The sequence below is a fragment of the Aspergillus lucknowensis genome (genome assembly GCF_044049455.1).
Source record: "Aspergillus lucknowensis strain CBS 449.75 chromosome Unknown BJX67scaffold_8, whole genome shotgun sequence".
Taxonomy (NCBI): Eukaryota; Fungi; Ascomycota; class Eurotiomycetes; order Eurotiales; family Aspergillaceae; genus Aspergillus; species Aspergillus lucknowensis.
The window spans coordinates 237,990-259,656 of NW_027263552.1; the positions used below are offsets into that span (position 1 = coordinate 237,990).

At 55.0% G+C, this 21,667-nt stretch overlaps 10 protein-coding genes across 10 annotated transcripts; 6 read left to right on the forward strand and 4 right to left on the reverse strand.

The window, feature by feature from the left end:
• The first annotated feature begins 121 nt into the window (after positions 1 to 121).
• On the forward strand, positions 122 to 1,185 carry BJX67DRAFT_320944 (uncharacterized protein). Its single transcript, XM_071027328.1, has 4 exons — positions 122 to 247; positions 317 to 358; positions 412 to 918; positions 997 to 1,185. Exons 1-4 carry the CDS (start codon positions 218 to 220, stop codon positions 1,138 to 1,140), a joined length of 723 nt encoding a protein of 240 aa, XP_070888734.1. The 5' UTR covers positions 122 to 217; the 3' UTR covers positions 1,141 to 1,185.
• On the reverse strand, positions 1,091 to 4,287 carry BJX67DRAFT_320949 (uncharacterized protein). Its single transcript, XM_071027329.1, has 2 exons — positions 3,177 to 4,287; positions 1,091 to 3,124 (listed from the first exon to the last, which is right to left on the reverse strand). Exons 1-2 carry the CDS (start codon positions 4,162 to 4,164, stop codon positions 1,230 to 1,232), a joined length of 2,883 nt encoding a protein of 960 aa, XP_070888735.1. The 5' UTR covers positions 4,165 to 4,287; the 3' UTR covers positions 1,091 to 1,229.
• Positions 4,288 to 4,304: 17 nt separating this feature from the next.
• On the forward strand, positions 4,305 to 5,690 carry BJX67DRAFT_346924 (DUF3632 domain-containing protein). Its single transcript, XM_071028469.1, has one exon. It carries the CDS (start codon positions 4,485 to 4,487, stop codon positions 5,292 to 5,294), a length of 810 nt encoding a protein of 269 aa, XP_070888736.1. The 5' UTR covers positions 4,305 to 4,484; the 3' UTR covers positions 5,295 to 5,690.
• A 173-nt stretch (positions 5,691 to 5,863) lies between these two features.
• BJX67DRAFT_346925 (uncharacterized protein) lies at positions 5,864 to 8,151 on the forward strand. The gene is made up of 5 exons (XM_071028470.1): positions 5,864 to 6,189; positions 6,266 to 6,475; positions 6,534 to 6,958; positions 7,015 to 7,242; positions 7,293 to 8,151. Exons 1-5 carry the CDS (start codon positions 5,980 to 5,982, stop codon positions 8,083 to 8,085), a joined length of 1,866 nt encoding a protein of 621 aa, XP_070888737.1. The 5' UTR covers positions 5,864 to 5,979; the 3' UTR covers positions 8,086 to 8,151.
• Positions 8,152 to 8,171: 20 nt separating this feature from the next.
• Positions 8,172 to 9,026, reverse strand: BJX67DRAFT_346927 (uncharacterized protein). The gene is made up of 3 exons (XM_071028471.1): positions 8,868 to 9,026; positions 8,717 to 8,803; positions 8,172 to 8,641 (listed from the first exon to the last, which is right to left on the reverse strand). Exons 1-3 carry the CDS (start codon positions 8,916 to 8,918, stop codon positions 8,375 to 8,377), a joined length of 405 nt encoding a protein of 134 aa, XP_070888738.1. The 5' UTR covers positions 8,919 to 9,026; the 3' UTR covers positions 8,172 to 8,374.
• A 680-nt stretch (positions 9,027 to 9,706) lies between these two features.
• Positions 9,707 to 13,543, reverse strand: BJX67DRAFT_378815 (putative sensor histidine kinase/response regulator; the record flags this gene model as incomplete). Its single annotated transcript, XM_071032415.1, has 3 exons — positions 9,707 to 9,951; positions 10,028 to 13,419; positions 13,470 to 13,543. 3 exons carry the CDS (start codon positions 13,541 to 13,543, stop codon positions 9,707 to 9,709), a joined length of 3,711 nt encoding a protein of 1,236 aa, XP_070888739.1.
• A 252-nt stretch (positions 13,544 to 13,795) lies between these two features.
• On the forward strand, positions 13,796 to 15,067 carry BJX67DRAFT_346931 (uncharacterized protein). The gene is made up of 2 exons (XM_071028473.1): positions 13,796 to 14,487; positions 14,542 to 15,067. The coding sequence occupies exons 1-2, from the start codon at positions 14,226 to 14,228 to the stop codon at positions 14,931 to 14,933; spliced, it is 654 nt and encodes a 217-aa protein (XP_070888740.1). The 5' UTR covers positions 13,796 to 14,225; the 3' UTR covers positions 14,934 to 15,067.
• Positions 14,786 to 16,194, reverse strand: BJX67DRAFT_391764 (pyridoxal phosphate-dependent transferase; the record flags this gene model as incomplete). The annotated part of the gene is made up of 2 exons (XM_071034848.1): positions 14,786 to 16,038; positions 16,089 to 16,194. The coding sequence occupies 2 exons, from the start codon at positions 16,192 to 16,194 to the stop codon at positions 15,008 to 15,010; spliced, it is 1,137 nt and encodes a 378-aa protein (XP_070888741.1). The 3' UTR covers positions 14,786 to 15,007.
• A 956-nt stretch (positions 16,195 to 17,150) lies between these two features.
• On the forward strand, positions 17,151 to 19,466 carry BJX67DRAFT_391770 (major facilitator superfamily domain-containing protein; the record flags this gene model as incomplete). The annotated part of the gene is made up of 4 exons (XM_071034849.1): positions 17,151 to 17,384; positions 17,486 to 17,577; positions 17,640 to 17,969; positions 18,017 to 19,466. 4 exons carry the CDS (start codon positions 17,151 to 17,153, stop codon positions 18,912 to 18,914), a joined length of 1,554 nt encoding a protein of 517 aa, XP_070888742.1. The 3' UTR covers positions 18,915 to 19,466.
• On the forward strand, positions 19,135 to 21,271 carry BJX67DRAFT_346937 (chromate transporter). Its single transcript, XM_071028474.1, has 5 exons — positions 19,135 to 19,534; positions 19,610 to 19,731; positions 19,809 to 20,368; positions 20,437 to 21,148; positions 21,220 to 21,271. The coding sequence occupies exons 1-4, from the start codon at positions 19,271 to 19,273 to the stop codon at positions 21,087 to 21,089; spliced, it is 1,599 nt and encodes a 532-aa protein (XP_070888743.1). The 5' UTR covers positions 19,135 to 19,270; the 3' UTR covers positions 21,090 to 21,148; positions 21,220 to 21,271.
• The last annotated feature ends 396 nt before the right edge of the window (positions 21,272 to 21,667 follow it).

Consider the following 21,667-nt stretch of genomic DNA (forward strand, 5'->3'; position numbering starts at 1 on the left):
GCGCGTCGATCGACCCTCTCGTTAGGGTTCCGGATTTGGAAGGGATAACGATATATCTGACCATCGTGGCTCAGTCACATCGTCACCTCTCAGTCATTCTCATACAACCCTGGTACCACACAGAAAATACCTAGAATCTGGCAAAATTCACCTCGAGTAAAAGCTCTGTTTTGCGCAAGAACATTCTCAGCCTTTCAGCTTCATTCCAAAAACCGTCATGGAACACATCCAAGGTCGCTGGGTGATGGTACGATAATCAAAGCCCTCCCGGACTCCTTCAATCATGGAAATTATTGACCGTGCGTGGCATATACAGGACAAAACCCGCTCAACCTCCGTCGACGCAATCCTAAAACTGGTGTGACCACCCTACCCTCGTCCCCGCATACATTCGTAATAACATCCCTCAAGCAAGGAATATCCTGGCCCCTCCGCAAAACCCTCTCGCTCGTCACTATGTACCTCGACATATCCATGTACCCTGACGACGACGACACCGCGACAAAAACCAACGACGCAGGAGCAGGGACAAGGGCAAGGGCAACAGTGATCGACGTTTACCAGACCGCGACGGGCGGGTTAAAGGGCACGCGCGAAAGGAGGGTTCTCGATTGGAGCGTGCAGAAGCACTGGGATTATGTGTTTGGGTCTGCGACGCATGAGACGGGGTTCCTGGAGGGGAAGGCGGATGGGCAGGGGAATGTCTATCCGGATGTTGAGATGCGGACAACCATTCCTGGTGATGATGAGGGGGCGAAGGAGAAGGCTAAACGGTTTTTAAGGGGTGAGATACGTGAGGATGGATCGGGGTCGACGTGGTTTATACCTGATCGAGCGCAGGGGGCTTCTGAGGGGAGTAAGGGGGTGTGGGTGCAGACATTTGTACAGAGTGTTCCGGCGCGATGGACGGTTGAACAGGTGAGGCCCTTGCTATCTGTTGTACTGCGATAGGGTTTCTGCGACTATCATCGATCCTGTAGGCTGACTGAGGTCTAGGTATGGGGATTTGAACAAGTCGATGGCCACCTGTATCATTCGCGACGGCTGGTTGCTGTTAACGCGAAAGGGGAACTTGTGCTGGGAAGACTTCTCTATAGGTTGCTGGAGGATCGTTCGGGGATTCACGAAGGGAGCGTTTAGGCGTCGCAATCTCTTAGTATCTACGGTATTAATGGGAGATGAATGTGCATAGAGGCCGCTGTTTACCGCATTTGTATCGCAGCTCAGCCCTAGTCACGGTCATTCCTCAGCTTGGTATACAGATAAGCCCATTTCTCCCCCAAAGAGTACAACTTCTTCGCCAAATCGCGATTCTCGAACCCATCGGGGCGGTGCACCACCTTGCGTGCTGATGCCCGTGCAAACAGACTTACAACCGGCCCTGTACAGAAGATGACGTATGCGTAATCGGAGAAGAATTGATGTCGAGCACGCGAGAATGCCTGAAATGCGGGAAGCTTTTTGCCTGCGGGATCGTGGTCTACGATTGTCAATGCCTTGTTTGCGCAGGATAAGGCTGTAGTGACATTCCTGAACAGGTCCACGTAGCCGCGAGAATAGTTGATTATCATCGCCATTTCGACCCATTTTAGACATCGCTCGGAGAGCAGAAAGTCTGTTAGGTGGGTACAGAGTGTAGAAGCCTGCACTAGGTCGTCGTTATCTAGACAGTCTGGCAGGGTTTCGAGACAGAAAGCGTCCCAGAGCCCGTAGGCCATCTCAAAGTAGGCACCTAGATGAGATTCAAACCGCCCTTCCGCGTGCTCGCGGAGAAAACTCAGTAGCGAGGAGCACCTTTCACTATGGTCGTAATACCAGACGGCAGTATTTGCACGGTGAAGTGCTTTCAAGGGTTGTGGTCGCAGGATTTCTGGGACTGTTGTGATGGCTGCGTCTCTCTTCGCGCTCTGGCGTACGAATTGCATGGCCGTGTGGTGGACGAAGTTAATCTGAAATCTGGAAATATGGCTGTTTTGAGTTGGCAATGCTTTAAGGGAGATTATTGGGGAGCAGAGCTTCCGAGCTAGATCGATAGAGTCGAAGACTTCGTCACCAGAGTTCGCGGCCTGGAAGACAAGATCTAAGATCTCCCTATCCAAGGCGCCTCTCCCGACCAGAACAAAGTCGGTGACGTCTATCCATAGAATTACCTGCTGGGCCAGTCTTAGCTCAATAGGTGAAAGTGCCTCTCCCATTGTTGCAAATATTGTCTGGTAAAGCTGCATGAGGCCGCTGGGAATAGCCTGCAATTGACGCGCGACAGCGGCGGCACTAGGCAAGCGCTCAATTTCATCCAGGATGAGTCTCGCGTAGAGCCACGAGCCGTCCGCCGCCGATGAGACTTCTTTGAGAACCCGGTACCCTAGCGGGGTGGCCTTGATATGCTGGAACTGAGATACTCTTTGTTCGACGTAGGCGATGACGGGGAGCCTGACGCGAGATGGGAAGAGGACCAACTCGTGAAAGGGGGGTGACCCAGATATAGTTCTTCGTTCTTGATACCGATGAACTAAATCGAGTAGATCAGGGTCCTCGCGGCTCGTTAGCAATAGCTTGTAAGGACGCTTTGCCGCGTTCAGTGAATCGATCACGGAGGATGCAAGGAGGCAACCGCTTTCACATTCATCGAGAGCATCAACAACAATGTACAGCTGACTGTCCGTTGATAGCATAGTCAGCCCGAGTAAGAAGGCTTCGCATAGTGTGGCGAAGGACTCGGCATGCTTCTTCCCGCTCTGTAGACGGAGCTTATCTACCATTGGGAAGAGCCGAGCCACGTCTTCCACCTGTAAAAGTTGGGAAAGCAAGGTACGCAGTACCTGAAAATGCTGGTTTTTACCCTCGTCGGCGCCCTTGCAGAAGAAGTACAGTAGGCGAGGATTGCCCGCCTCCAATAAACAGCGGACGACAAAGCCTGTGAGGGTAGACTTCCCACTGCCTGGAGCTCCGCCTATCCGCAGAATTCCACTCTCGTTATCTGTGGCAAGAAATGAGTTTAGTTCCGCTGTCTGCAGGGCCCAGTCGCAGCTTCCCTCCATGTAGTTCTGTTGGTGGGTGAATAGGTCGTCCTTCACGCTTGCAGGTGCGAGCCACTCCTGAACAAGAAAGCGCTGGTTATTCGCTCCTGACGACCTATAAGCATTGAAGTCAAGCACCTGAGGACTCCTCAGACTTACCCAGATCTGGACTCCCTCCGAGGGGGGACGGATCATCTCTATGTGCTGCTGGTATAACTTGCATCAGCTCCTTGGCGTATGCTGCTGCGGCGGCCGCGGCGTACCCCTGCCAGCAGTCGTTCTTATGTGAATCGGCGTAGTCGCTGATTCCTCGAATCACCAAACACGGAAAGCTGTCCATAAGGCCTGCAGCCTCCATCTCAAAGCACAGGACATCCAGCTCCTTGCGCAACTGGTCTCTCATTCCTCCATGCCTAACTACTTGATCACCAGAAGCGATAAGCCCGTAGTGTACGTACGGCTGAGCAGTATCGGATGGGCGCGGCTGACGACGCATTAACTTCTCCATATCGCAAGCTGAGCATGTCTGTTCGCCGTCTGGATGTTCGTAATCCGCCTGATACAGTCGATCGGACTCCATGCCAGGACGAGTATACTGGCTTCTCATGGGCGGATAGGTGTTGAGCATTCTCTGAATGGTGCTATCTATGTGATGTCCTTCCATAAAGTGTCTGGCTTGCAAGTTGCTCATCGCAGTCAATAATATTTCTGATGGTTTATTGAGCATCCCCGTCCGTTCGAAACGGCCCTTCTGCACGGTCTTGCCAAAGTCATATTGCACAACCCCTCCTAGAAGCCCAGTCGGCTTGCCAACTACCACGTCGCCGAGTCGGATATCATGTCGTTCACTCGGAGCTCCCCCGCCGATGCCGATCATCAGTCCGAACTTGATGTGCCTGAAGGTTGCAAGCATCTGGTTAACGACCCTGGCTGCTGACACGGTTCCTGTCACCCCGTATGGAAGACACACGATGGCCACATTGTGCGTCCCAATTCTCCCGAGAAAGTAGGTGTTGTTATCGCGGGAGTCTCGCTCGAGGGGAAGGGGATCATGGCACTCATCGAGCATCGCGCAGGCGGCAGCCAGCTCGAGTGGGAGCGCGCAGATCCATGCTGCATTGTAGTCATCGTGTCGCCTCGGAGGCATTGATCATATTCGGCCGGCGGTTCTTGGATGATCCAAGGCTCTAGCGGGGAGTTGAAAGGACTCCAGCTGGTATCTCATTGCCCCGCACTTAACCACTTTTGTCGTCGCTGCCCCTGAGCCTTTCGTCATCATCACAACTTCGGGGATCTCATCCACTGTATATTATCTTGAGGGTTGAATGTCATCTCTTCTTCATCGGCCTTTCCTTAAGCGACCTCATCGGTATCCAAATTCGACAACCTACGCCCCCATCGCGACGCTCAACGACCAGTATAAGCACTCAACACTATCATCACAATCCAAGCCCTTCCACCGGAACGATGGTCGACATAACAGACGAAATATTTGCCTCCCGCCTGGCAATCCTAGATAACCTGTTCGCAGACAAGATCTCTGCCCCATCAGCCGCCGAACAGCTTTCCTCCGCGTCACTGTCAGACTCTACCCTTGAAGGCGGCCTCGGCCGACTCTGGAATCTAATCATCGCCCTCGCATCCAAATCCGCAGAGCAACATGACAAGCTCGTCGACGTCGTCGTCGACATCTCCGAGCTCCCAGATGCGCAAACACCAGAGGGGGCCCCGCTAACCCTGCACGACATGCAAGTCTGGAAAGACCTCCCAACACTCGGCTGGATGTTCCGCGACAAGTGGAATTTCACCATTAACCCGAACGATAACCCCGAGAAGAAAAAGCAGTCTATTCAACGATTCATCAATATGAATAGGTTCGCTGCACTGCTAATGGCAACCGACGAACCTGTCTTCACGTCATTCTCCTGGTTCGCCCTCGTCACCTTTCGAGAAGCTCTGGAAACGCCGGTCGAGCAACTATCCGCGCGTGAGCTACTCGACGCATTGATCCCCGCCGCAGCGGCGTGGATTGAGCTTCTCGGCGTGGAGATTCACGAATGGGACGAGGAGTTCCCGTCTGGTGGGAAGCACGGCGCGCCGGGGAGGGGAGGGCCTCTTTGGAGCGGGAGCCATGCGTTCTCCAAGGAGAGGTGGAGGCTTTGGAGGGAGAGGTTTGGAGTTGTTTCTGGGTTGGACGGGGTTGCGGAGGAGGTGAGGAAGGTAGCGGGAGAGGCCGAGGTTATGATGAGGGAGATTGAGGCGGGTGATGTCGAGTAGGTGAGGGAGCGAGGCGAGGGGATATTATACAACAATCTATGACACTATATTTCTCCCTCTGCGAGCGGACAGCTGCAGAAGCGGATTATCGGGCAAATAGTTGCTGTCACTGGGGGTGTATATATATGTATATATCCGTGTAATCTTCCCACCAACTTTCCCCTCAACCCAGTTTTCCATGGTGAAAGGCCATCCAAAGTTGGTGCCAATCGACCTCGACTTTAAATGGATTCTCCTGAGGCCAGGTATATTGGCTTTCTTCTCAGTCCGGAGTTCACCTACTGGCATGCTGGAAGGCTATTCGCTGGTGGGAGAAGGGTCCGGCATCCCTTTCCCTATGTGTACACGACCCCCCCCAACCTTTATAGTAGCACCATCCCCTGCACTGATAAAGACCTACCTCCTCCTTATGTATACAAAGAGCACCCAAAATGTTAATCTGCCCAGAAAAACATCATTTTTCACCCCCAGAAGAGGCCCTCTTACTAATCAGGGTCTCGGGGCGGTGAGGGGTCAAGAGGGGTACGTACCCCCAGGACCCCATTGACGTATATTAACACCCAACCTCCTACCTGCGGTCGTTCCTGTACCAACGCTAATCACTTGTTAGGATTTGCGCGAGAGGGCGAATACAGTCCTATTAGCACTCAACCTCGCAGCGACCTCGTAGTGGGCGCCACGTGGAATGGCCGACGGACAGGATATCCCTCATCCAGGTAGCCATGGAATAAACCACGAACAGACACAGGACAACCGTCCTACTCAAGACAATGGCAGTCTGCGGAAAATTTCAGACACAGGCGGACTGCCGCCGCCTTATCGGACCGGAAAGCAAACCAACAGAGCAGGAATGAGCGATGAGGATCTCTGGAGGGTTGTTCGGCGGTTCAATAAAGTACGTTCGTTCTACCTACTGACGACAACGTTCCGTGCATTAAAATAGTTGCTAATGAGCATTCGAGGGCGGGTAGCAAGTCTGCCACGTCCAGGCGATCCCACGGGTCCACGAAGAGCACCTTGACCTGAACCGAACGGCCGAGGAGCAATTCCCTCCGGAGAAGCTGCAGCGGACTATAGAGCGCTTTTACACCTCTGTAATTATGGCTGTAAACCTACTATTTGGTTATACTGGCCGATTGAGGTCGTGGAATGATTCTTGTCGGACGGGGCTATTTGCTGCCGTAAGGCAATCCTATGCCCACGCTCGCGCAGTTACCCTCAGAAGACTAACAGTCATAGGTATATTTCTTGGCCTGGGTGTTGGATCTTCTCATTCCGGCGTCGACCGGCTTCCTCGTCGCCTTGATCTTCTGCCCGTCAATTTCATCACTCCTTTTCCCGAAACTCCCTGAGACGCATACTGTTCCTGGGGCTAGGGGTAATGAGCCGAAGCAAGACACCATCCATCACACACCACCGGTGAATGGAGACAGAGTCGAACCCGAAAGAGTTATCACGGTTAGCGGCGGTACGGATCCCACTTCTCCCAGCCAGGGCGATTCTTTTATCGCTGCGGACTCGCCGTCGGAAACTTTAGATTTGACCATCATCTCGCCCACCAGCGAAAACGAGCCTGAGAAGCTTATAAACAAGACAAACCCGGCTCTCAACCGCACAATGCGTATTCTGAGCGATGTAACAGACCTATGCGAGAGGATTTCCAAGTATGAGTTCCAATCTCCCCGGCTTTGTGCGGTAAGAGTTCGACTAACCGGTGTAGCCTCCTTTCTCCGTCGCCGCCCTTCGATCTCGTCATGCCACGTCTCCGCTTGGCGGGGATATTGATATTGATGTGCCTGGCTTCCTTGTTACTGTCAAGCTATGCGATTGTCAAGGTTTGTGGGCTCACGATCGGCCTTGGTTTGTTCGGTGACCCGGTTTTCCGACGCGCTGTGGAGTACCTGGACCATAATGTGCCGAATTGGAAGGAATATCTTGACATCGAAAGGTTCTTTGTGATACAACTCGAGACTTCCTTCATTTCCTAACTCGCGCTAGGACGCTCTTAAAAGGCGTGCCAACGAACGCCCAACTCGCCCTAACCCTCCTCCGAATCGGTGAAAAGAACGCCACACCACTTGTGGCACAGCCAGGACTCCGTGAAAGCAAACCCATATGGCAAATCTGGCGGAAGGAGTCTTCCACAGCTGCTATCGAACAAGGTGATAAGCTGCCTACATCTTCCGGTAACGGCGGACCACCCGCAGACACCACCACCGCCACCACCACCACGATGAAGTCCAAGCCCAAGAAGTGGCGCCAGATCCTCAAATTCGCCCGCCGTGCAATAGTAATCGCGATAAAGGGGCGCGTTGCCCTCGACCGCGCACTCGCAATAACAGGGTCCGGCTACGCGAAGGGTCTGCTTACGATCCTAGACGGTGGGAACTGGATTGCACCAGCCTCCCTGGGCCCTCATACTTTCGAGGCGAAATTCGAACGGAAACGCGGGACGGCAGTCATCGATTCCTCGAAGGAGCAGCCAATCCTGTACTTCACGTCCAGAAATGCCGGGAAGCTGGAGGATCTCCGGGTGGAGAATCAGAAGACGGGCTCGGTGATGTTCCAGATTGCGGTAGAGGATATCACAGAGCTGAAGAAGACGGAAGGGCTGGGCTGGAAGGGGAAACTGATTGTTCAGCTTGCTGTGGGGAGCGAGGACTCGGCGGATGGGTTGATTATCGGGGGGAGGGAGGCAGGGCAGACGTATCATCTTACGGGGATGCGGGGGCGAAATCAGCTGTTTAATCGCCTGGTTACGGGGGGTGCGCAGTTTTGGGAGATGCACTAAGGTAGATGGCTCAGTTCCTCTGTGAGGCTGTTATCGTAGCATAATCTTCGCGTACGTACTCTGCAGCATCTAAATGGCGCTGGATTGCCAATTAACATTCTGGATTCAAGGGATGTAAGTACTATACACAAGACAATCTCAAGCGAGAAAATAGCGGAGGCACAGTACTGTGCATAAGGAAAGCAAACAGCAACGCCTGCCAGAGCAACACTACAATAGTGGGAATTTTATACTCGAAACCTCCCCAAGCGCGCACACACACACACACACACACACACAAACCCCCTACTCACACCTTATTCGGATCAAGCGGCTGATCAACATGCTGATCCAGATGACTCGGTGCCTTTTTCAGGAGCGGATGCTCTTGATGATGCGGCTCGCTATTAGCACCCTCGCTCACATTACTCGTGTTCGGAACGGGGGCATAGGGCCGTGAGATGCTCTCGCGGTGAGGATGCTCTGTCCCCGTATGCACGGGGTCGTTGCTGTTAATTCCAGAGCCGAGTCCGACGCTGGAGAGGGCCATGTCGCCAGAGTCGAAGTATTTTCGTTCCTTTCCTTGTCCGTTAGCACAGCCGGCTCGGGTCGTAGTCGAGGGGATCTAAACTGGGAAGAGGGCGTAGGATACCCGCGACAAGCGTCTTGAACGCGCGATGGCAGACTGAGGGAGTCGTCCGTATTTCTGCAGAATGCGCTGCTCGTTTTCAGATGGCGACTAACAGTGCAGGTTCGCCTGCGTCAGCACGAACACCTTGGTCGCGTACGATACGATCACCTACCATGCCTGATAACCCCTTATCACCGTCTTCTGGAGCCGTCTTTTGGGACATTTTGTTGCAATTTTCAACAGTGTAGATTCAATTTCCACGTCATCCTGGATGGATGGTGCACCGCCAGGACAACCAGCGGTCTGGGGGTTTATATGCTGAGTAAGGGCCGACAAGCCCGATATATGGTACTGCGAAGTGACCCATGGTTAGACGGCTTCTGAATCCCGGAACGGAGTGCCGAAGCCGTCACATGGTCTGTCACTGAGACGTCATGGTAGTGGCGCGGCTCGCGACCGTTCCTGGGTCAGCAACATTCCAGGTTGGACCCTGACACCCTGACTATATGGATGCGCCGCATCCTACTCTCCAGCCGGTGTCCGCCGACGACTTTCACGATCCAGAGCCTTATCATTGTCAACTCTATTGTACGCGCTAGAAGCGGATCCGCATAATAGAGTGAAGGGTTAAATTGAGCATCAAACCTACGCACTACTGTTTGGGGTTGGGATGGATAGGTTAGGCATAGGGGTGTTTGAAGATTGCGTGGGATGGCTCGTCTGCGGTCTTTACCTGGCTGTGTGTGTATTGGGGATACTAGCTATAAGTAAACCTGAACGAGGACATACTGGTAGCCGTGAGTGGAATGAGCAGTATGACGACAGTGTCCACGGAATAATGCATGGAACAGCAACTACCACTGGGATTCAATAATATAACCTCGAGAAATATTGAACTCAAAGGCGAGCACTTTTGTAAGTCTATTAAATTGTACTATACAAGTAAGGATTTCATATACACTTATAATACAAGTCCTTGGTCCTCCCCTCTCCTTCTTACTCGTTAAAATATCATACACTGCATCGTGCAAGTAAAGACCGCACATCTTGCCGCTTTATAGGCTTCGTAAGGAACGTATTCATCCCAGAGGCAAAAGCCTCCTGCTGCGCATCTGCACTGTCCAGCCCTGTGATAGCTGTAATGGTAGCTGGGTACCACGGCGGCCTTGATTCAGGATTCGCGTCGAAGTATTCTCGTTCGAATTGTCGGATTTTCTGACTCGCCTCGAACCCGTCCATAACTGGCATTGAGATGTCTAAGTTGTTAGATGTGACTGAAACGAAAAGAGACAACGAATGAACGAGAAGCGAATCAGAGATGTATTAGCATACCTAAGATGACCAGGACGAACTTTCCAGGCTCAGCCTTGAATTTCTCGACGGCCTCGAGTCCATTAGTTGCCGTTGTACAGTTCCAGCCTTCCTTCGTCACGTAGGCGACGAGGATGTTCAGGTTAATGGGGTTGTCTTCGACGAGTAATACGGATGGCCGACTGGTGTCTGCATCCCTTTCTGGGACGACCTCCTCGGCTGAGACCAACTCCGGGGCAGAGGTGGGCGGGGGGGCGCGCTGCTCAGGTAAAGCGTTAAAGTCATCGCTATCCAAAGTCTTTATTCTCTCCGAGGTAGGCCTTTTGCTGATTTTCATCCTCTCGGCCGGAGGATCCCTCGGCCCAATGTCAAGGGGCAGATGCGCGGACTCCGGCAGTTCAACCCATCGAGTCTGTTCGTTCTGGTTGGGGTCCTGGCCATCTAGCCGCTGTATGCAAAGCCCTAAGGTCTTTGCCAGCTTGCGGGGTCCGCAAGGCTGGCTGATAAACTCGACAATCGAGTCTCGGCTTTGGTTCGCCGTCATAGCACGCGCGAACATGTTGTGCGCAGCCTCGGGGGATTGACAGATGACAATCAGCGGCGAGATACGGGGCATGTGGTCGAGGTCGAGGGACTGGTTGCCCTCGGCATCTGAGTCGTCGAGGTCGGTATGCACCATCAAGTAGAAATCGCATGGATCAGCACGATCATGAAGAGAAGCTTTCCGAACTGTGAGATGGAACCAGTCTTCACATACCCGTTTCAGAGAGTTGTAGAGAGTAACGTCTCGCTCTGATGTGAGTGTCGAGCCAAACCCCAGCAAGCCAATCGTCTTGCCATCTGCTTGCTTCCTGACGAGATTATATGACGCATTTGACGAAGACCCATCAGATTCATCCGCGGCGGAAGCAACTTTCAAAGGAACTTCAATAGAGATCTCGGTGCCTTGGCCTCTTTCGGAACTGACTTGGATAGTGCCGCGAAGAGAGGCCAGGGCCTTGCGAACAATGCTCAGTCCCAGCCCACTTCCCGGGGCCAGGGCGTCTTCTTGCGAGAAGGGAGTAAACAGGCCGTTTCGTAGGAACTCCGCGCCAATACCCTGCCCGCTATCTCTGACAGTCAGAGTCACAACCCGTTCCGTATCCCTGTCCGTAGACTCCGTGAAGTCGTGGCTCCCCCGCCGAGGTGATTCTGTTGATTTCAGTCCGAGATATACGTAGCCTTGGTGGGTATACTTGAGTGCGTTAGTGAACACATTCATCAGAATGCGTCGCCAGCAACCGGCCTGGGTAAAGAACTTCCACTCTGCCGCCTCCTGAATGTCAAAAATGATAGTCACTTGCTTTGGCGGCGCTTCTGAGGGCTGCTGAGGTCGCAAGTTGTTGTAGAAGCTGTGACCGGCGAAAACACTCTCCACCACCTCCTCAAGGATGCAATCCAGCTGAACGTCCTCGTAGGTATTGTTGCTACTGCTCAGTGGGCTACGTTTGATTTTTTGTCGTCCCCCCTTTGTCCCCGCGGGTCTTTTCGTATGGTGGCTATGCCGGTGCTTCCCCTTACGGTCCTTTCTGAACTTGTCGAGGTAAGTTAAATCAAGCAGGTGAGTGATGGTATCCAGCAGAGTCCGGCCGCAAGACTCGATCGTATGGACCATCCCTTGCTGGAGTGCATTCATTGCCGTGTCGCTCAGTATATCTGCGGTCCCGAGAATGCCATGCAGAGGACTTCTCAGTTCATGCGAGATGCTGCTGACCAGGTTCGTCTTTGCCCTCTCCGCGACCTCAACGTCAAGTCGATGGACCTCGGCCATGACACTGTTGCCAAACGCACGAAGGAATGCGAGCTCATTTTCTGATGTGAAGACACGTTCGGGGGTTTTAGTCCAGGCGAGAAGCCCGGAGAGCCACCGCGATTTGTGGGAGTCCCAGAGAGGCAGGAAGATGATACCCCGGGCGCCACCGAGGACTGCGTTCAAGTCGTCGGCGTCCCGTGTGTGGCTTCGCCTTCGTCGACTTTTGCTCCCTTTCGATCCGAGTGTTTTCGTGGAGGTAGCGGAGCCAGGGCTGTTGCTGTTGCTGTCATCGGATAAGGAGCCACTGGCCGTGTAATTGAAGATCTTCCCTTGAGGGTAGCGATTTACAATGGCTTTCAATAGAGTCTCTCGAACCGCATACTCCTGACCCGGCTGCAGATCGGCGCCGGAATCACCGTTGATGGTGGAGGACAGCGTCGTCGACGCGCCCAGGGTCCGACAGATAGTCGTGTCGTCCTCGTTGCTCGCTCTTGGACAGGTCGGAAGAGAAAGAGGACCGGGGGGACTGCTGCTTTCTGAAGCACTTGCGCTGCTTCCTGAATCAGAGCTGTCCTCGTTGCTCGACCTCTCGCTTCTGGCCTCATAGCCGACGAGACCTCCAAAGGATCCAATTCTGGCATCGAGAAAGGCAACGCCTTCCACCTCGATAGACTCCCGAATCAAATTTGCTGCGCGAGAGAATATCTTCTGGAGGGCAACTGGAACACCGTCGTCTGGTATTTTGTCGCCAGAGACTGAGGTCCGGAAGGTCGCCTGCGTTTCCTGGCTTGTATTCGTCTCCCCGGATTCCCTACGATCTGCCTCTTCCATCGACGGACGATGAGGAAGTCGTAAAAGCACGTTATTCTCAGCTTCCTGTATATCCTGCTGTTGTATATTTAACTTCCCCTCCGCCGTTTCCCCAGTTCGATTTGCCACGGCGTCTTGCTCATTCGCTTCCAGCCATGAATCACGGAGCGTACTCCGTCCCTCCACAAAGCTCCCCAGACCGAAAATCATCTTCTTGGCCTGATTGTTTTGGCGCTTAGACTGTAGAGTCTCCAAGTGGTCCATGATCGTTGCAGCCATGTGTTTCATGAAGTCTAGCGCCGGTCCACCCAACCCAGACCGTCGAGGCTGAGGGTCGAAGACACAGTATGCCCCTATCGTGTGCCCCCTCAAAGCGACAATCGGCACGCCTGCGCAAAACCGAGCCCCGAAGTGTTCATATATCGTCTCATATTCCTTTACGCGTCGTCGTTCGTAAATGTCGGCTACAACCAGGGCGGACCCTCCAACGATTGCCGGATCATCCGACGGCCGCGACAGTGGGAGGCCTGCCACGGAGGTACAAACACCGTTCTCATTCGACATGACACAGCACCCTAAGCGTAATTTATCCCGACCGTCGAGGCAAGATGACCCTGTACCCTCGGCGAGGATATACTGATGGGTCGGCCCGAAGAGCGAGATGATCGCCCGCTCAGAACCGAGCCTTAGAGCGCCCAGTTGAGCAAAGGACGTGAGCGCATTGTCGCGCGAGGGTATCGGAACGAACGTCTTCCGGCTGGCTTCATCGAACGGAGCGAAGGGGTATTCGGAGTGACCGGGAGGTAGGTATCTTGATGAGTTAGCAACCACGCTTCGCGGACGAGGGCATTGACCGCGGACCTGTAGAATTCTCGCTCTTTCGCTAGGCTGGAAGGAGGCCGCTTTGTGGGGAGTATTCGTTCCTCGGAAGCCATTGTACTACTGCATCTGTTTGGGAAGGCGAGCGCTCATCCTGTCGATGCCCTTCAACTAACTATATTTAAGATCAGCACTATGATATCATTACCTCCACTACGTCATTGCAGGTTCGCTGTGGCCAGGGCTTGACCGGGAAGACAGCGGTCGAGGACTCATTCCGGCTGACATCACCACCACTCAGACGCTTTCCTCGCCGATGGGATCCATGGGTATGTGCCGCGTTGGCGTCGACCGCCACCAGGGTATACCACAGTCACGTGGGTGGTTCTGATCGAGGTCATCCAACTAGCAGCCGAATCTTTTTGTTCAAGGTTCGTCAAAGATGTAAGGCACTGTTCCTGAAATGGCATTCGAGAATAACGGAGGATATGCAAATTCCCCATATTTCAAAAAGGTTATGTATCTTTGAGCCGTCTAAACAGGGTTTAATCTCATCTTCGAACTGCGGGTTCAGGATATCATGGCTTCTTGGCGCATTTTTCTGACGGGAGAGAGCATTTGACAGGAGGAACGATCACTGACTGGATGTGATGGAGAGGAGATTGGTTCGGTTGTTGCGCCAGCTTTGTGAAGGGCAGTCCTCATCCCGGGATAGTAAACGAGTAAAATAGATTTGACAAGGCAACAGCCAGATGACAAGACACAAATGAGATATATTATTGTTGTCACTTTCTTGGCATGGAGAGCCCGGATCAAGTTGACATCAACGTGGTCAATCCATCGCAGCCATCCTGCCTTCAAAGGGAGAGAGTGAGGCTGGACTCGTCTCGTATTCTTCGATTAGCGTCAGCCACCCCGCCAGAAGCAAAAAATCACGCGTTCCCCGCCACAAAACAGACAGAGTCAGAGAGCCTCCTCGCCCAGCTCTGGATTCTCGACACCCTCAAGAAACCCTCAAGACACCTTAATTTGTCTCTGTCGTCTCCATCAGTCAGTGAAAGTCGGTCTTAGCTATTCTGAACCCGCGCCCCAGCCGCTGATCCCCCAAACCCAGAAACCACCATGTCTGACCCCCGGATCCCCGCCTGGCGCGAGATCCTCTCAGACGACACAAAAAGCTGGGTCCTCTTCGAGCACGGCACCTGCGTGATCTTCGTCGAACCCGACAAGATTGACCTCGCCGCACAAGCGCGCGAGATCCTGTCGAAATGGGGGCCCGTCTATCCCGGGAGCTCGGCGGGGGACTTTAACATCATCGAGTTGGAGGGGCCCCCGGGCGGGTGGGTTGTTACGGGGCACCATCCGGATGTGCTGAACTATGTTTCCCCCGGGGATGTTGAGAAGCCTGATACCCCTGATTTTGTGGTTGGGATGATGGGAAGGTCGAATCGGGATGAGGATGGGAAGGAGTTGAAGGTTGTTCATGTTGAGGATAACCGGGGGTAGATTTGTTGGCTTTGTGTTGTTTCCATGAATTTTAGGGAGTATTTTAGAAAACGAATGATGCTGTTATCTGGTTCCTACAAGCGCGGACCCACCCTGAGGGCTTCTCTAAATACAAGTCCGAGTTTGGCCACAGCCTCTGTCGAGATCTGGTGATGGAGAACAATGCGCCTGCCATCCAACTTTAATCCATGCTTCTGCCCCAGCTCATTCCAACGCTCGGTATCCACGCCCACTTTGCCCAGGTTGAGCCAGACCTGGTTTGTCTCGACTTCACGCAACAGCTCCCCTCCCAGCTCAACCCACATATCCCCAACTCGCTTGGCCAGCGCATGAACCGCCCGCAACTTGCCTTGACTCCCCCATGGCCCGCGTCCAAACTGCTCGAAGAGCGCAAACTGCGCGGCGGCCGCCAACGGTCCTGACTGGCGCATCCCCCCGCCAATACTCTTCCGAATCCGGCGGAGCTGCGCGATATCGCGCGCGGAGCCGAGCACCATCGCGCCCATCGGCGCCCCGAGATTCTTACTGAAATCCAGACTCACCATGTCGCACAGCGTACAGTAGTCCCAGAGACTCCCAGCGCCCGTTGCGACGGCCTCGAACAGACGGGCGCCATCCATATGGACTTTGATCTCGTTGCCGCGCGCCCACTCGCTGATCCGGCGCAGCTCCGCGACGGGCACGACGCTGCCCCCCGCGGTATTCTCGATGCTAAGCACCTTGGTCGGACACTTGTGCACGTCGTCCGTGACGATTGCGCGCGCGACGATATCCTCAAGGACCATGTAGCGCCCGTTCGACGGTCGAACCGTTCGGACAGAGGCACCGCTATTCATGCCGATACTTCCTCCCTCGAAGTGGATCATGTGTGCGCGTGCGTCTACCAGCACACCACAGGGGGGAGGCTGTGCGAGTAAGGTCCGGATGGACAGTTGGTTGGCCATGGTCCCTGAAAGGACGAATGCGGCTGCTTCATGGCCGCATTGAGTGGCCATCAGGGACTCGAAGGCGGTCGTTGTTTCGTCTTCCTGGAAGACGTCGTCTCCTAGCGTGGTTGTTGCCATTGCGGCGAGCATCCCGTGTGAGGGGGTTGTTATCACGTCGCCTAGGCGTAGTTCAGATACTGGAAATGTGGACTATTGGGGAAGATCTTACTCCGGAAATCTGTCTCAGATCGACTTCTCCTGCCCCATGCAATGTTCTGCATATGCGCTGCGAGGGAATTCTGCAACGATCCAATGGTGGTCACGTCTGGATCCATTGTTCCGTTGACGATGGTGACTTCTGCAAAGGCCATCATCCCCCCCTGCGTTTTTAAACCAGGTCTGCGGTCTCGGCGTGTTTGCAATATCGGCCGCAACCAATGGAAGAAAGGCTAACAAGAGTAGTTGTCCTGGGCGTCTCAGCCGAGTCCACCTTGGAAAAAGGGCTACTGGCGTCCGTTCGCGAATCACGGCACTTTTACAGCTCGGGTCACCGATTGAGCCTTGCAAGGCATGCAAACCTCCTTGTCATCGCGCAACACACCACCGGTTCTGGACTTGGTTGGCACCTTTCGGGGGCCAGGCCACGAGTACGTCTGACACTGACACTGCCCGGAGCGGACAAGGGGGCCCCCCCTATCAACCTGGCACGGACTCCCGTGCACGAGCCGAAACATGTCAAATGGCCGTAGCCATGGCTTGGAAGCTGTTGGGATAACAACAGCCGGCAGAAGAATGGGGCCGGCTGGCCGCATGTCATCTGCATGCAGGTTTCGGACTGGAGGAGAATACTGTGCAGTCAGGCTCGAGGGAGGCTGTAACTATCCCTGCAGCTGTAGGGGGCGAGTGCGCGTGCGCATGCATCCGGACCCAACATCGCACCAACACTATGAGAGCCTTTGCGGGTGCAGAATTCGTCAGTTCAATCGGCTGGTACCTTCGTTTTCAGCTTGTATCCCGATAGACGGCGATTGGCCCGGACCCTGGGCTGAGGGATTGGATCCTTGTTTAGCCTTCCCTGCTCGACTATTTCCTTTGCGGTAACAAAGGCCGCAGAGCATTGGGGGCTATCACATCTTCAAACTCTTCTCTGATTAAGGAGAAATAATTTGTTTTCGTGTGAGATGAAGGCCGAAGGTCGGGTCTCCTTCCTTCTCTCCAGGGTCTCATAAATCGTGCATCTCCCGGGGCCATATTGCTCGAACCTCACAATGACTTGCACCCCAATTCCAGAATGCATCCCGAGCTCTTGGTCCACGAGAAGTCGCTGGCCAGCACGTCCACGCTGCGAGATGTCGAGTCGATTGTCGTGACAGATGCGCAGCTCGCGCGCCATGGCCTGGAGACCGAGACGTCGACTGGCTACATTCGATGGCGCAGCGACAGCAGAGACCATCCACGCAACTGGCCGACTCTGAGGAAGACCTACGATACCTCCCTTGTCATGTTCCTCGAATTCTACACGTGCGTGTGCTTGCTTTCGAGTTGTCCAACAGCTGGCTGACTCCCTGTCTAGGACAGTCATCAGTACCACAGGAGTGAGCATTTAGCACCCCGTGGCGAGGCCAGCCGGTGCTGACATTTCAGGCCTCTGCGGCTGAACACGCACTCGATGATTACAGGGCGAGTAAGATGGTCCTCCTCGTCGCATTCAGCCTCATGTATGGCCTACCAGCGTATCTACTCAGCTGAGCTGCTTGACTAAGCTTAGCCACCCACGCAGGTACCAACTCGGCCAGGCAGTCGGAGGCCTCGTCATCCCTCCTTGCTCAGACCTCTTCGGACGACGCATGCCCTACCTCATCTCGTGCGCGGTGTTCAGCATATCCTGCCTTATCGTCGGTATTGTCCCGCATCTCAGTGGAGTGTTCATCGGCAGGTTCTTCTCCGGGCTCGCCTCGGCAGTGCCCTCTGTCGTGGTCAGTGGCACTGTGGAGGACCAGTTCAACACCGAGCGACGGGTTTGGATCGTGCTGCTGTGGAACGCAGCAGCGACGGCAGGGCTGGCCTTTGGGCCGGTGTATGCATCGTGCATCACATCAGTGGCCAGCTGGTACAAATCACCTCCAAGCCTTGGATATTCTCGACTAACACTGCCAGGCGATGGATCTTCTACAGCGCAGCAATCGTCACCGGAGGCTGCATGCTACTCCTCCTCGCCATCAGAGAAAGCAGACCTAGCAAGCTCCTGGCAAAGAAAATCGCCGCACTCCAGGAGGAATGCCCCGGGGCGACCCTAAATTACCACACTGCCGACCCCTTCCCGACCGTGCGCGTCTTCGTCGATGTCGTCTTCGTCCGGTCAACGGTCATGATGGTCACCGAGCCGATCCTGATCATCGTCTCCAGCATCAGCGCCATCTCCTGGGGCATCATCTACGTCTTCACGGAGTCGCTCGTGGGAGCCTTCACGGCCCTCGACCTGACGGAACAGGAAGCCTCGTGGACATTCCTCGCGCTCATCGTCGGGGTCATCCTCGACGCAGTCCCGCACATCTGGGAAGTCACGAAACTGAGGCAGAAGCGCCGCCAGGGGATCCCGATCCACCCGGAGGATAAAATCACGGGCTTCATGTACGGGACCCTCGCCCTTGCCGCGGGGCTCTGGTGGTTCTACAGCACGACGCCGCCGGCCACAGCGCACGCAGCCTCGCCGCTCCTCCCCATTGCCGCTCTCGTTCCGGTCGGCTTCGGAGTCAACGAGATCGCATACACGCTGAGCGGGTATCTCACGGATACGTATACGGTCTACGCGGCGTCAGCGTTCGCAGGGCTGGCGTTTGTTCGTGCAGTCTTCGCGGGGATCGGCCCGCTTGTTGGACATGTACTGTTCGTCGGGGGGCAGAGTGTCGTGCCTGGGTATGCGATCTCTGCAGTGGCGACTGCGTTTTGCACGGTCCCGTTCATCTTCTTCAAAGTTGGCAGGAAGTTTCGGCAGAGGAGCGCGTTTGCGCGATATAGCTTTGAGGTGAACAAGCTGACGCAGGTGGAGGTGTAGCTGTCCCGGAATGTATATAATTATGCCAGACTGGTCATACTGGAGGTCAATGTCTCGCTGGTTTGTGTTGAAACCCCCGGCTGGCCTGGGTCATTGCGGCTCCGATATCAGGAAGCAACCCCTGGCGCCTGAGAAATTCTCCCCCCACATCCGTTCCCTGGTCGAAAAGAGATTGAAGAGCCTTGGCCAGCCAATCACAATGTCCGGCCAAGACGTGTTGGCCCTCGTGTTGAAGAATGACGGGTGCGACATGACGCCAACTTAAAATCAACCGCTTGAGGAGAATCCTTCATTCCTTCTTTCGCATCCCAGCTGGGAATCCCAACATTCCGACCCCTGAGCAGTCGACCCAAGCCATGCTCCTCCCAACACGCTCGCGCTTCCTTTCATCCCTGCGGTCGCTGCAGCGGAAATTACACTGCCATGCCGAATCCGGAGCAACCGCGCGCTCGGGCTCTGGGCACCTGGAACACCAACAGCAGACCCTGCCCCTGCGCCTCCTGGACGTCTTCCTGCGGACATGGGATCTCGGCTTCACGGCCTTTGGCGGCCCCCCCGTGCATTTCCAGATCCTGCACGCGCGGTTTGTCGAGAAGGAGAAGTGGGTTGACGAGCAGACTGTAATGCACCCCCCACCAACTCCCCTTTCCTTGGTCGAACTTCGAATGGAATGGGACGGAGCTAATGCAGTGTAGTATCAAGAGCTCTTCGCGATCTGCCAGGGCCTACCCGGCCCAGGGAGCACGAAGATGCTATTCTGCCTTGCCCTCCTGCATGCCGGGTTCATTCCTGCGCTGATGGCGTTCGCGCTCTGGTGGTAGCCCTCCCAATCTGTCCCACAATTCTCTCTCAATCCGAGCTTCTTCGAGGATAATGTAAAACTAACCGAGGTAGCCTCCCCGGCGCAATCGGCATGTACGCCCTCTCGCTCGGCGTGCAGCGCATCGACGAGACCCTCCCGAAACCAGTGTATGCGCTGCTCTCGGGGCTCAATGCCTCCACCGTGGGAATCATCGCCCTGGCGGCCGTGCAGCTCGCCGAGAAGGCGATCCGCGACAAGATCTCGCGGATCCTGGTCATCTTCGGGGCGTGCGCCGGGCTCTGCTATAGCGCGCTCTGGTATTTCCCCGTGCTGATGGTCGCCGGTGGTGCTGCGACGGCGCTTTGGGATGGGTGGGGGAAGCAGCTGGTGAGGAGGGTGAAGGGTGCTTGGAAGGGGAGGAATCGGCAGCGTGAGCCGGAGGGGGATGTTGCTGTTCCTGCGGACGTAGAGCGGACGTCTGGGAGGAATACGCCGCAGGGGACGGAGATGCTGAGGCTGAGACGGACAGATGCAGGCTCGACGCTGCCGCAGAGTGAAAATGATGCTCCGAGCGTGAGTGAGGTCGACGCCGCAGCGCAAGACCATGTCATCCGCGTGCGTGTCGGCGCGGCCATATTCATCCTGTTCTTCGGTACGTCCCACCCCATTCACTGTACTTCATACCTCTTCGTACACGCATGGATGCTAAGAGAAAGACAGCCTCCTTCATCGGCGTCCTCGTCGCCCGCTCTCAACTCGCAACCCCCGCGCTAACCCTCGACCTCTTCGCAAACATGTACCTCGCCGGCACCGTCATCTTCGGCGGCGGCCCCGTCGTCATTCCCCTGCTGCGCTCCTACGTCGTCGACCCAGGCTGGGTCTCCAGCCGCGACTTCCTTATCGGCCTCGCCATAATCCAAGCCTTCCCCGGCCCAAACTTCAACTTCGCCGTGTTCCTGGGCGCTCTCGCCCTCCGCAACACCGCCAACCCCACGATCCTCGGCGCCTTCCTCGGCGCCCTGGGAATCTTCACGCCCGGCCTCACCCTCGCCGTCGCAATCCAGAGCTTCTGGCGCGTCCTCCGCAGGAAGCGGTACGTAATTGATTTCCTGCGCGGCGTGAATGCCGCTGCCGTCGGGCTCGTCTTCACGGCTGTCTATCGGCTCTGGGAGATCGGGTACTTGACCCCCTTGCGGAGCGAGGGGGATAGTCTGGCGCGGGAGCCGTGGTGGGTTGTTATTGCGGCTGTGACGTATGCGGAGAGTGCGTGGTTCCGGGTTCCGCCTGCTGTTGCGATTGTTTGCGGAGCGGCGCTGGGGGTGATTTGGTTTGCGGTTGTGAGGCCGGGGGGTGCGGAGTGGGATGTTCTGTAGGGGGATGGATTCGGGGCCGTTCGATTGATGAAGATTGGAATGCAGAGATGACTTTTACTCTGTCGAAAGTAGAGATAGATATTATAAATGTGAACTGAAGTGTAACTGCCGTTGGACTGGTGAAGCTTACTGCACAAATGCAAAATCAAACTCTCGATATATAGATCTCCAAAGCATTTAAGGAATCCTATCACAACTTCGCCTTATCCCTAGCCGCCCCCCTCAAAACGATCAACAGCATCCCTAAATCCACTTGTCAGAATCACATAACCCTACTCTAACCCACCTCCCCCCGATTCAGCACCCATGCTCCGCATGCCGGGGGATAAAGACAACGGTCCCCTCCTCAACGGGATCCTTTGTTCCCTCGACAACGACGACCCCAGATCCGGTACTAAGTTTGGGAGATATAGAAGACAAGGACAGCCGGCTATACTCCTGACGAGTCATCCGCTCGAGTGCTTGTCAGGCAACCTAGCAAGGGCCCGTGCGTATCACGCCTATTTTCAACTCGCTGATTGTGTCCACTCCTCCAAGATTGAAGACCAGCTGACCTTGTTCTGTCTCAGTGGCGTGGC

Coding starts and splice junctions, on each gene's coding strand:
- BJX67DRAFT_320944 (XM_071027328.1), top strand. CDS start 218: ATGGAACACATCCAAGGTCGCTGGGTGATG. Junction 248..316: donor TCCAAGGTCGCTGGGTGATG/GTACGATAATCA, acceptor TGGCATATACAG/GACAAAACCCGCTCAACCTC. Junction 919..996: donor CGCGATGGACGGTTGAACAG/GTGAGGCCCTTG, acceptor ACTGAGGTCTAG/GTATGGGGATTTGAACAAGT.
- BJX67DRAFT_320949 (XM_071027329.1), bottom strand. CDS start 4,164: ATGCCTCCGAGGCGACACGATGACTACAATGCAGCATGGATCTGCGCG. Junction 3,125..3,176: donor CGGAGGGAGTCCAGATCTGG/GTAAGTCTGAGG, acceptor ATAGGTCGTCAG/GAGCGAATAACCAGCGCTTT.
- BJX67DRAFT_346924 (XM_071028469.1), top strand. CDS start 4,485: ATGGTCGACATAACAGACGAAATATTTGCCTCCCGCCTGGCAATCCTA.
- BJX67DRAFT_346925 (XM_071028470.1), top strand. CDS start 5,980: ATGGCCGACGGACAGGATATCCCTCATCCAGGTAGCCATGGAATAAAC. Junction 6,476..6,533: donor GGACGGGGCTATTTGCTGCC/GTAAGGCAATCC, acceptor TAACAGTCATAG/GTATATTTCTTGGCCTGGGT. Junction 6,959..7,014: donor CTATGCGAGAGGATTTCCAA/GTATGAGTTCCA, acceptor TAACCGGTGTAG/CCTCCTTTCTCCGTCGCCGC.
- BJX67DRAFT_346927 (XM_071028471.1), bottom strand. CDS start 8,918: ATGTCCCAAAAGACGGCTCCAGAAGACGGTGATAAGGGGTTATCAGGC. Junction 8,804..8,867: donor ATAAGGGGTTATCAGGCATG/GTAGGTGATCGT, acceptor CTGCACTGTTAG/TCGCCATCTGAAAACGAGCA. Junction 8,642..8,716: donor GTTCAAGACGCTTGTCGCGG/GTATCCTACGCC, acceptor GGACAAGGAAAG/GAACGAAAATACTTCGACTC.
- BJX67DRAFT_346931 (XM_071028473.1), top strand. CDS start 14,226: ATGGAGAGCCCGGATCAAGTTGACATCAACGTGGTCAATCCATCGCAG. Junction 14,488..14,541: donor GTCTCCATCAGTCAGTGAAA/GTCGGTCTTAGC, acceptor CCCCAAACCCAG/AAACCACCATGTCTGACCCC.
- BJX67DRAFT_346937 (XM_071028474.1), top strand. CDS start 19,271: ATGCTCCTCCCAACACGCTCGCGCTTCCTTTCATCCCTGCGGTCGCTG. Junction 19,535..19,609: donor AGTGGGTTGACGAGCAGACT/GTAATGCACCCC, acceptor AATGCAGTGTAG/TATCAAGAGCTCTTCGCGAT. Junction 19,732..19,808: donor ATGGCGTTCGCGCTCTGGTG/GTAGCCCTCCCA, acceptor TAACCGAGGTAG/CCTCCCCGGCGCAATCGGCA.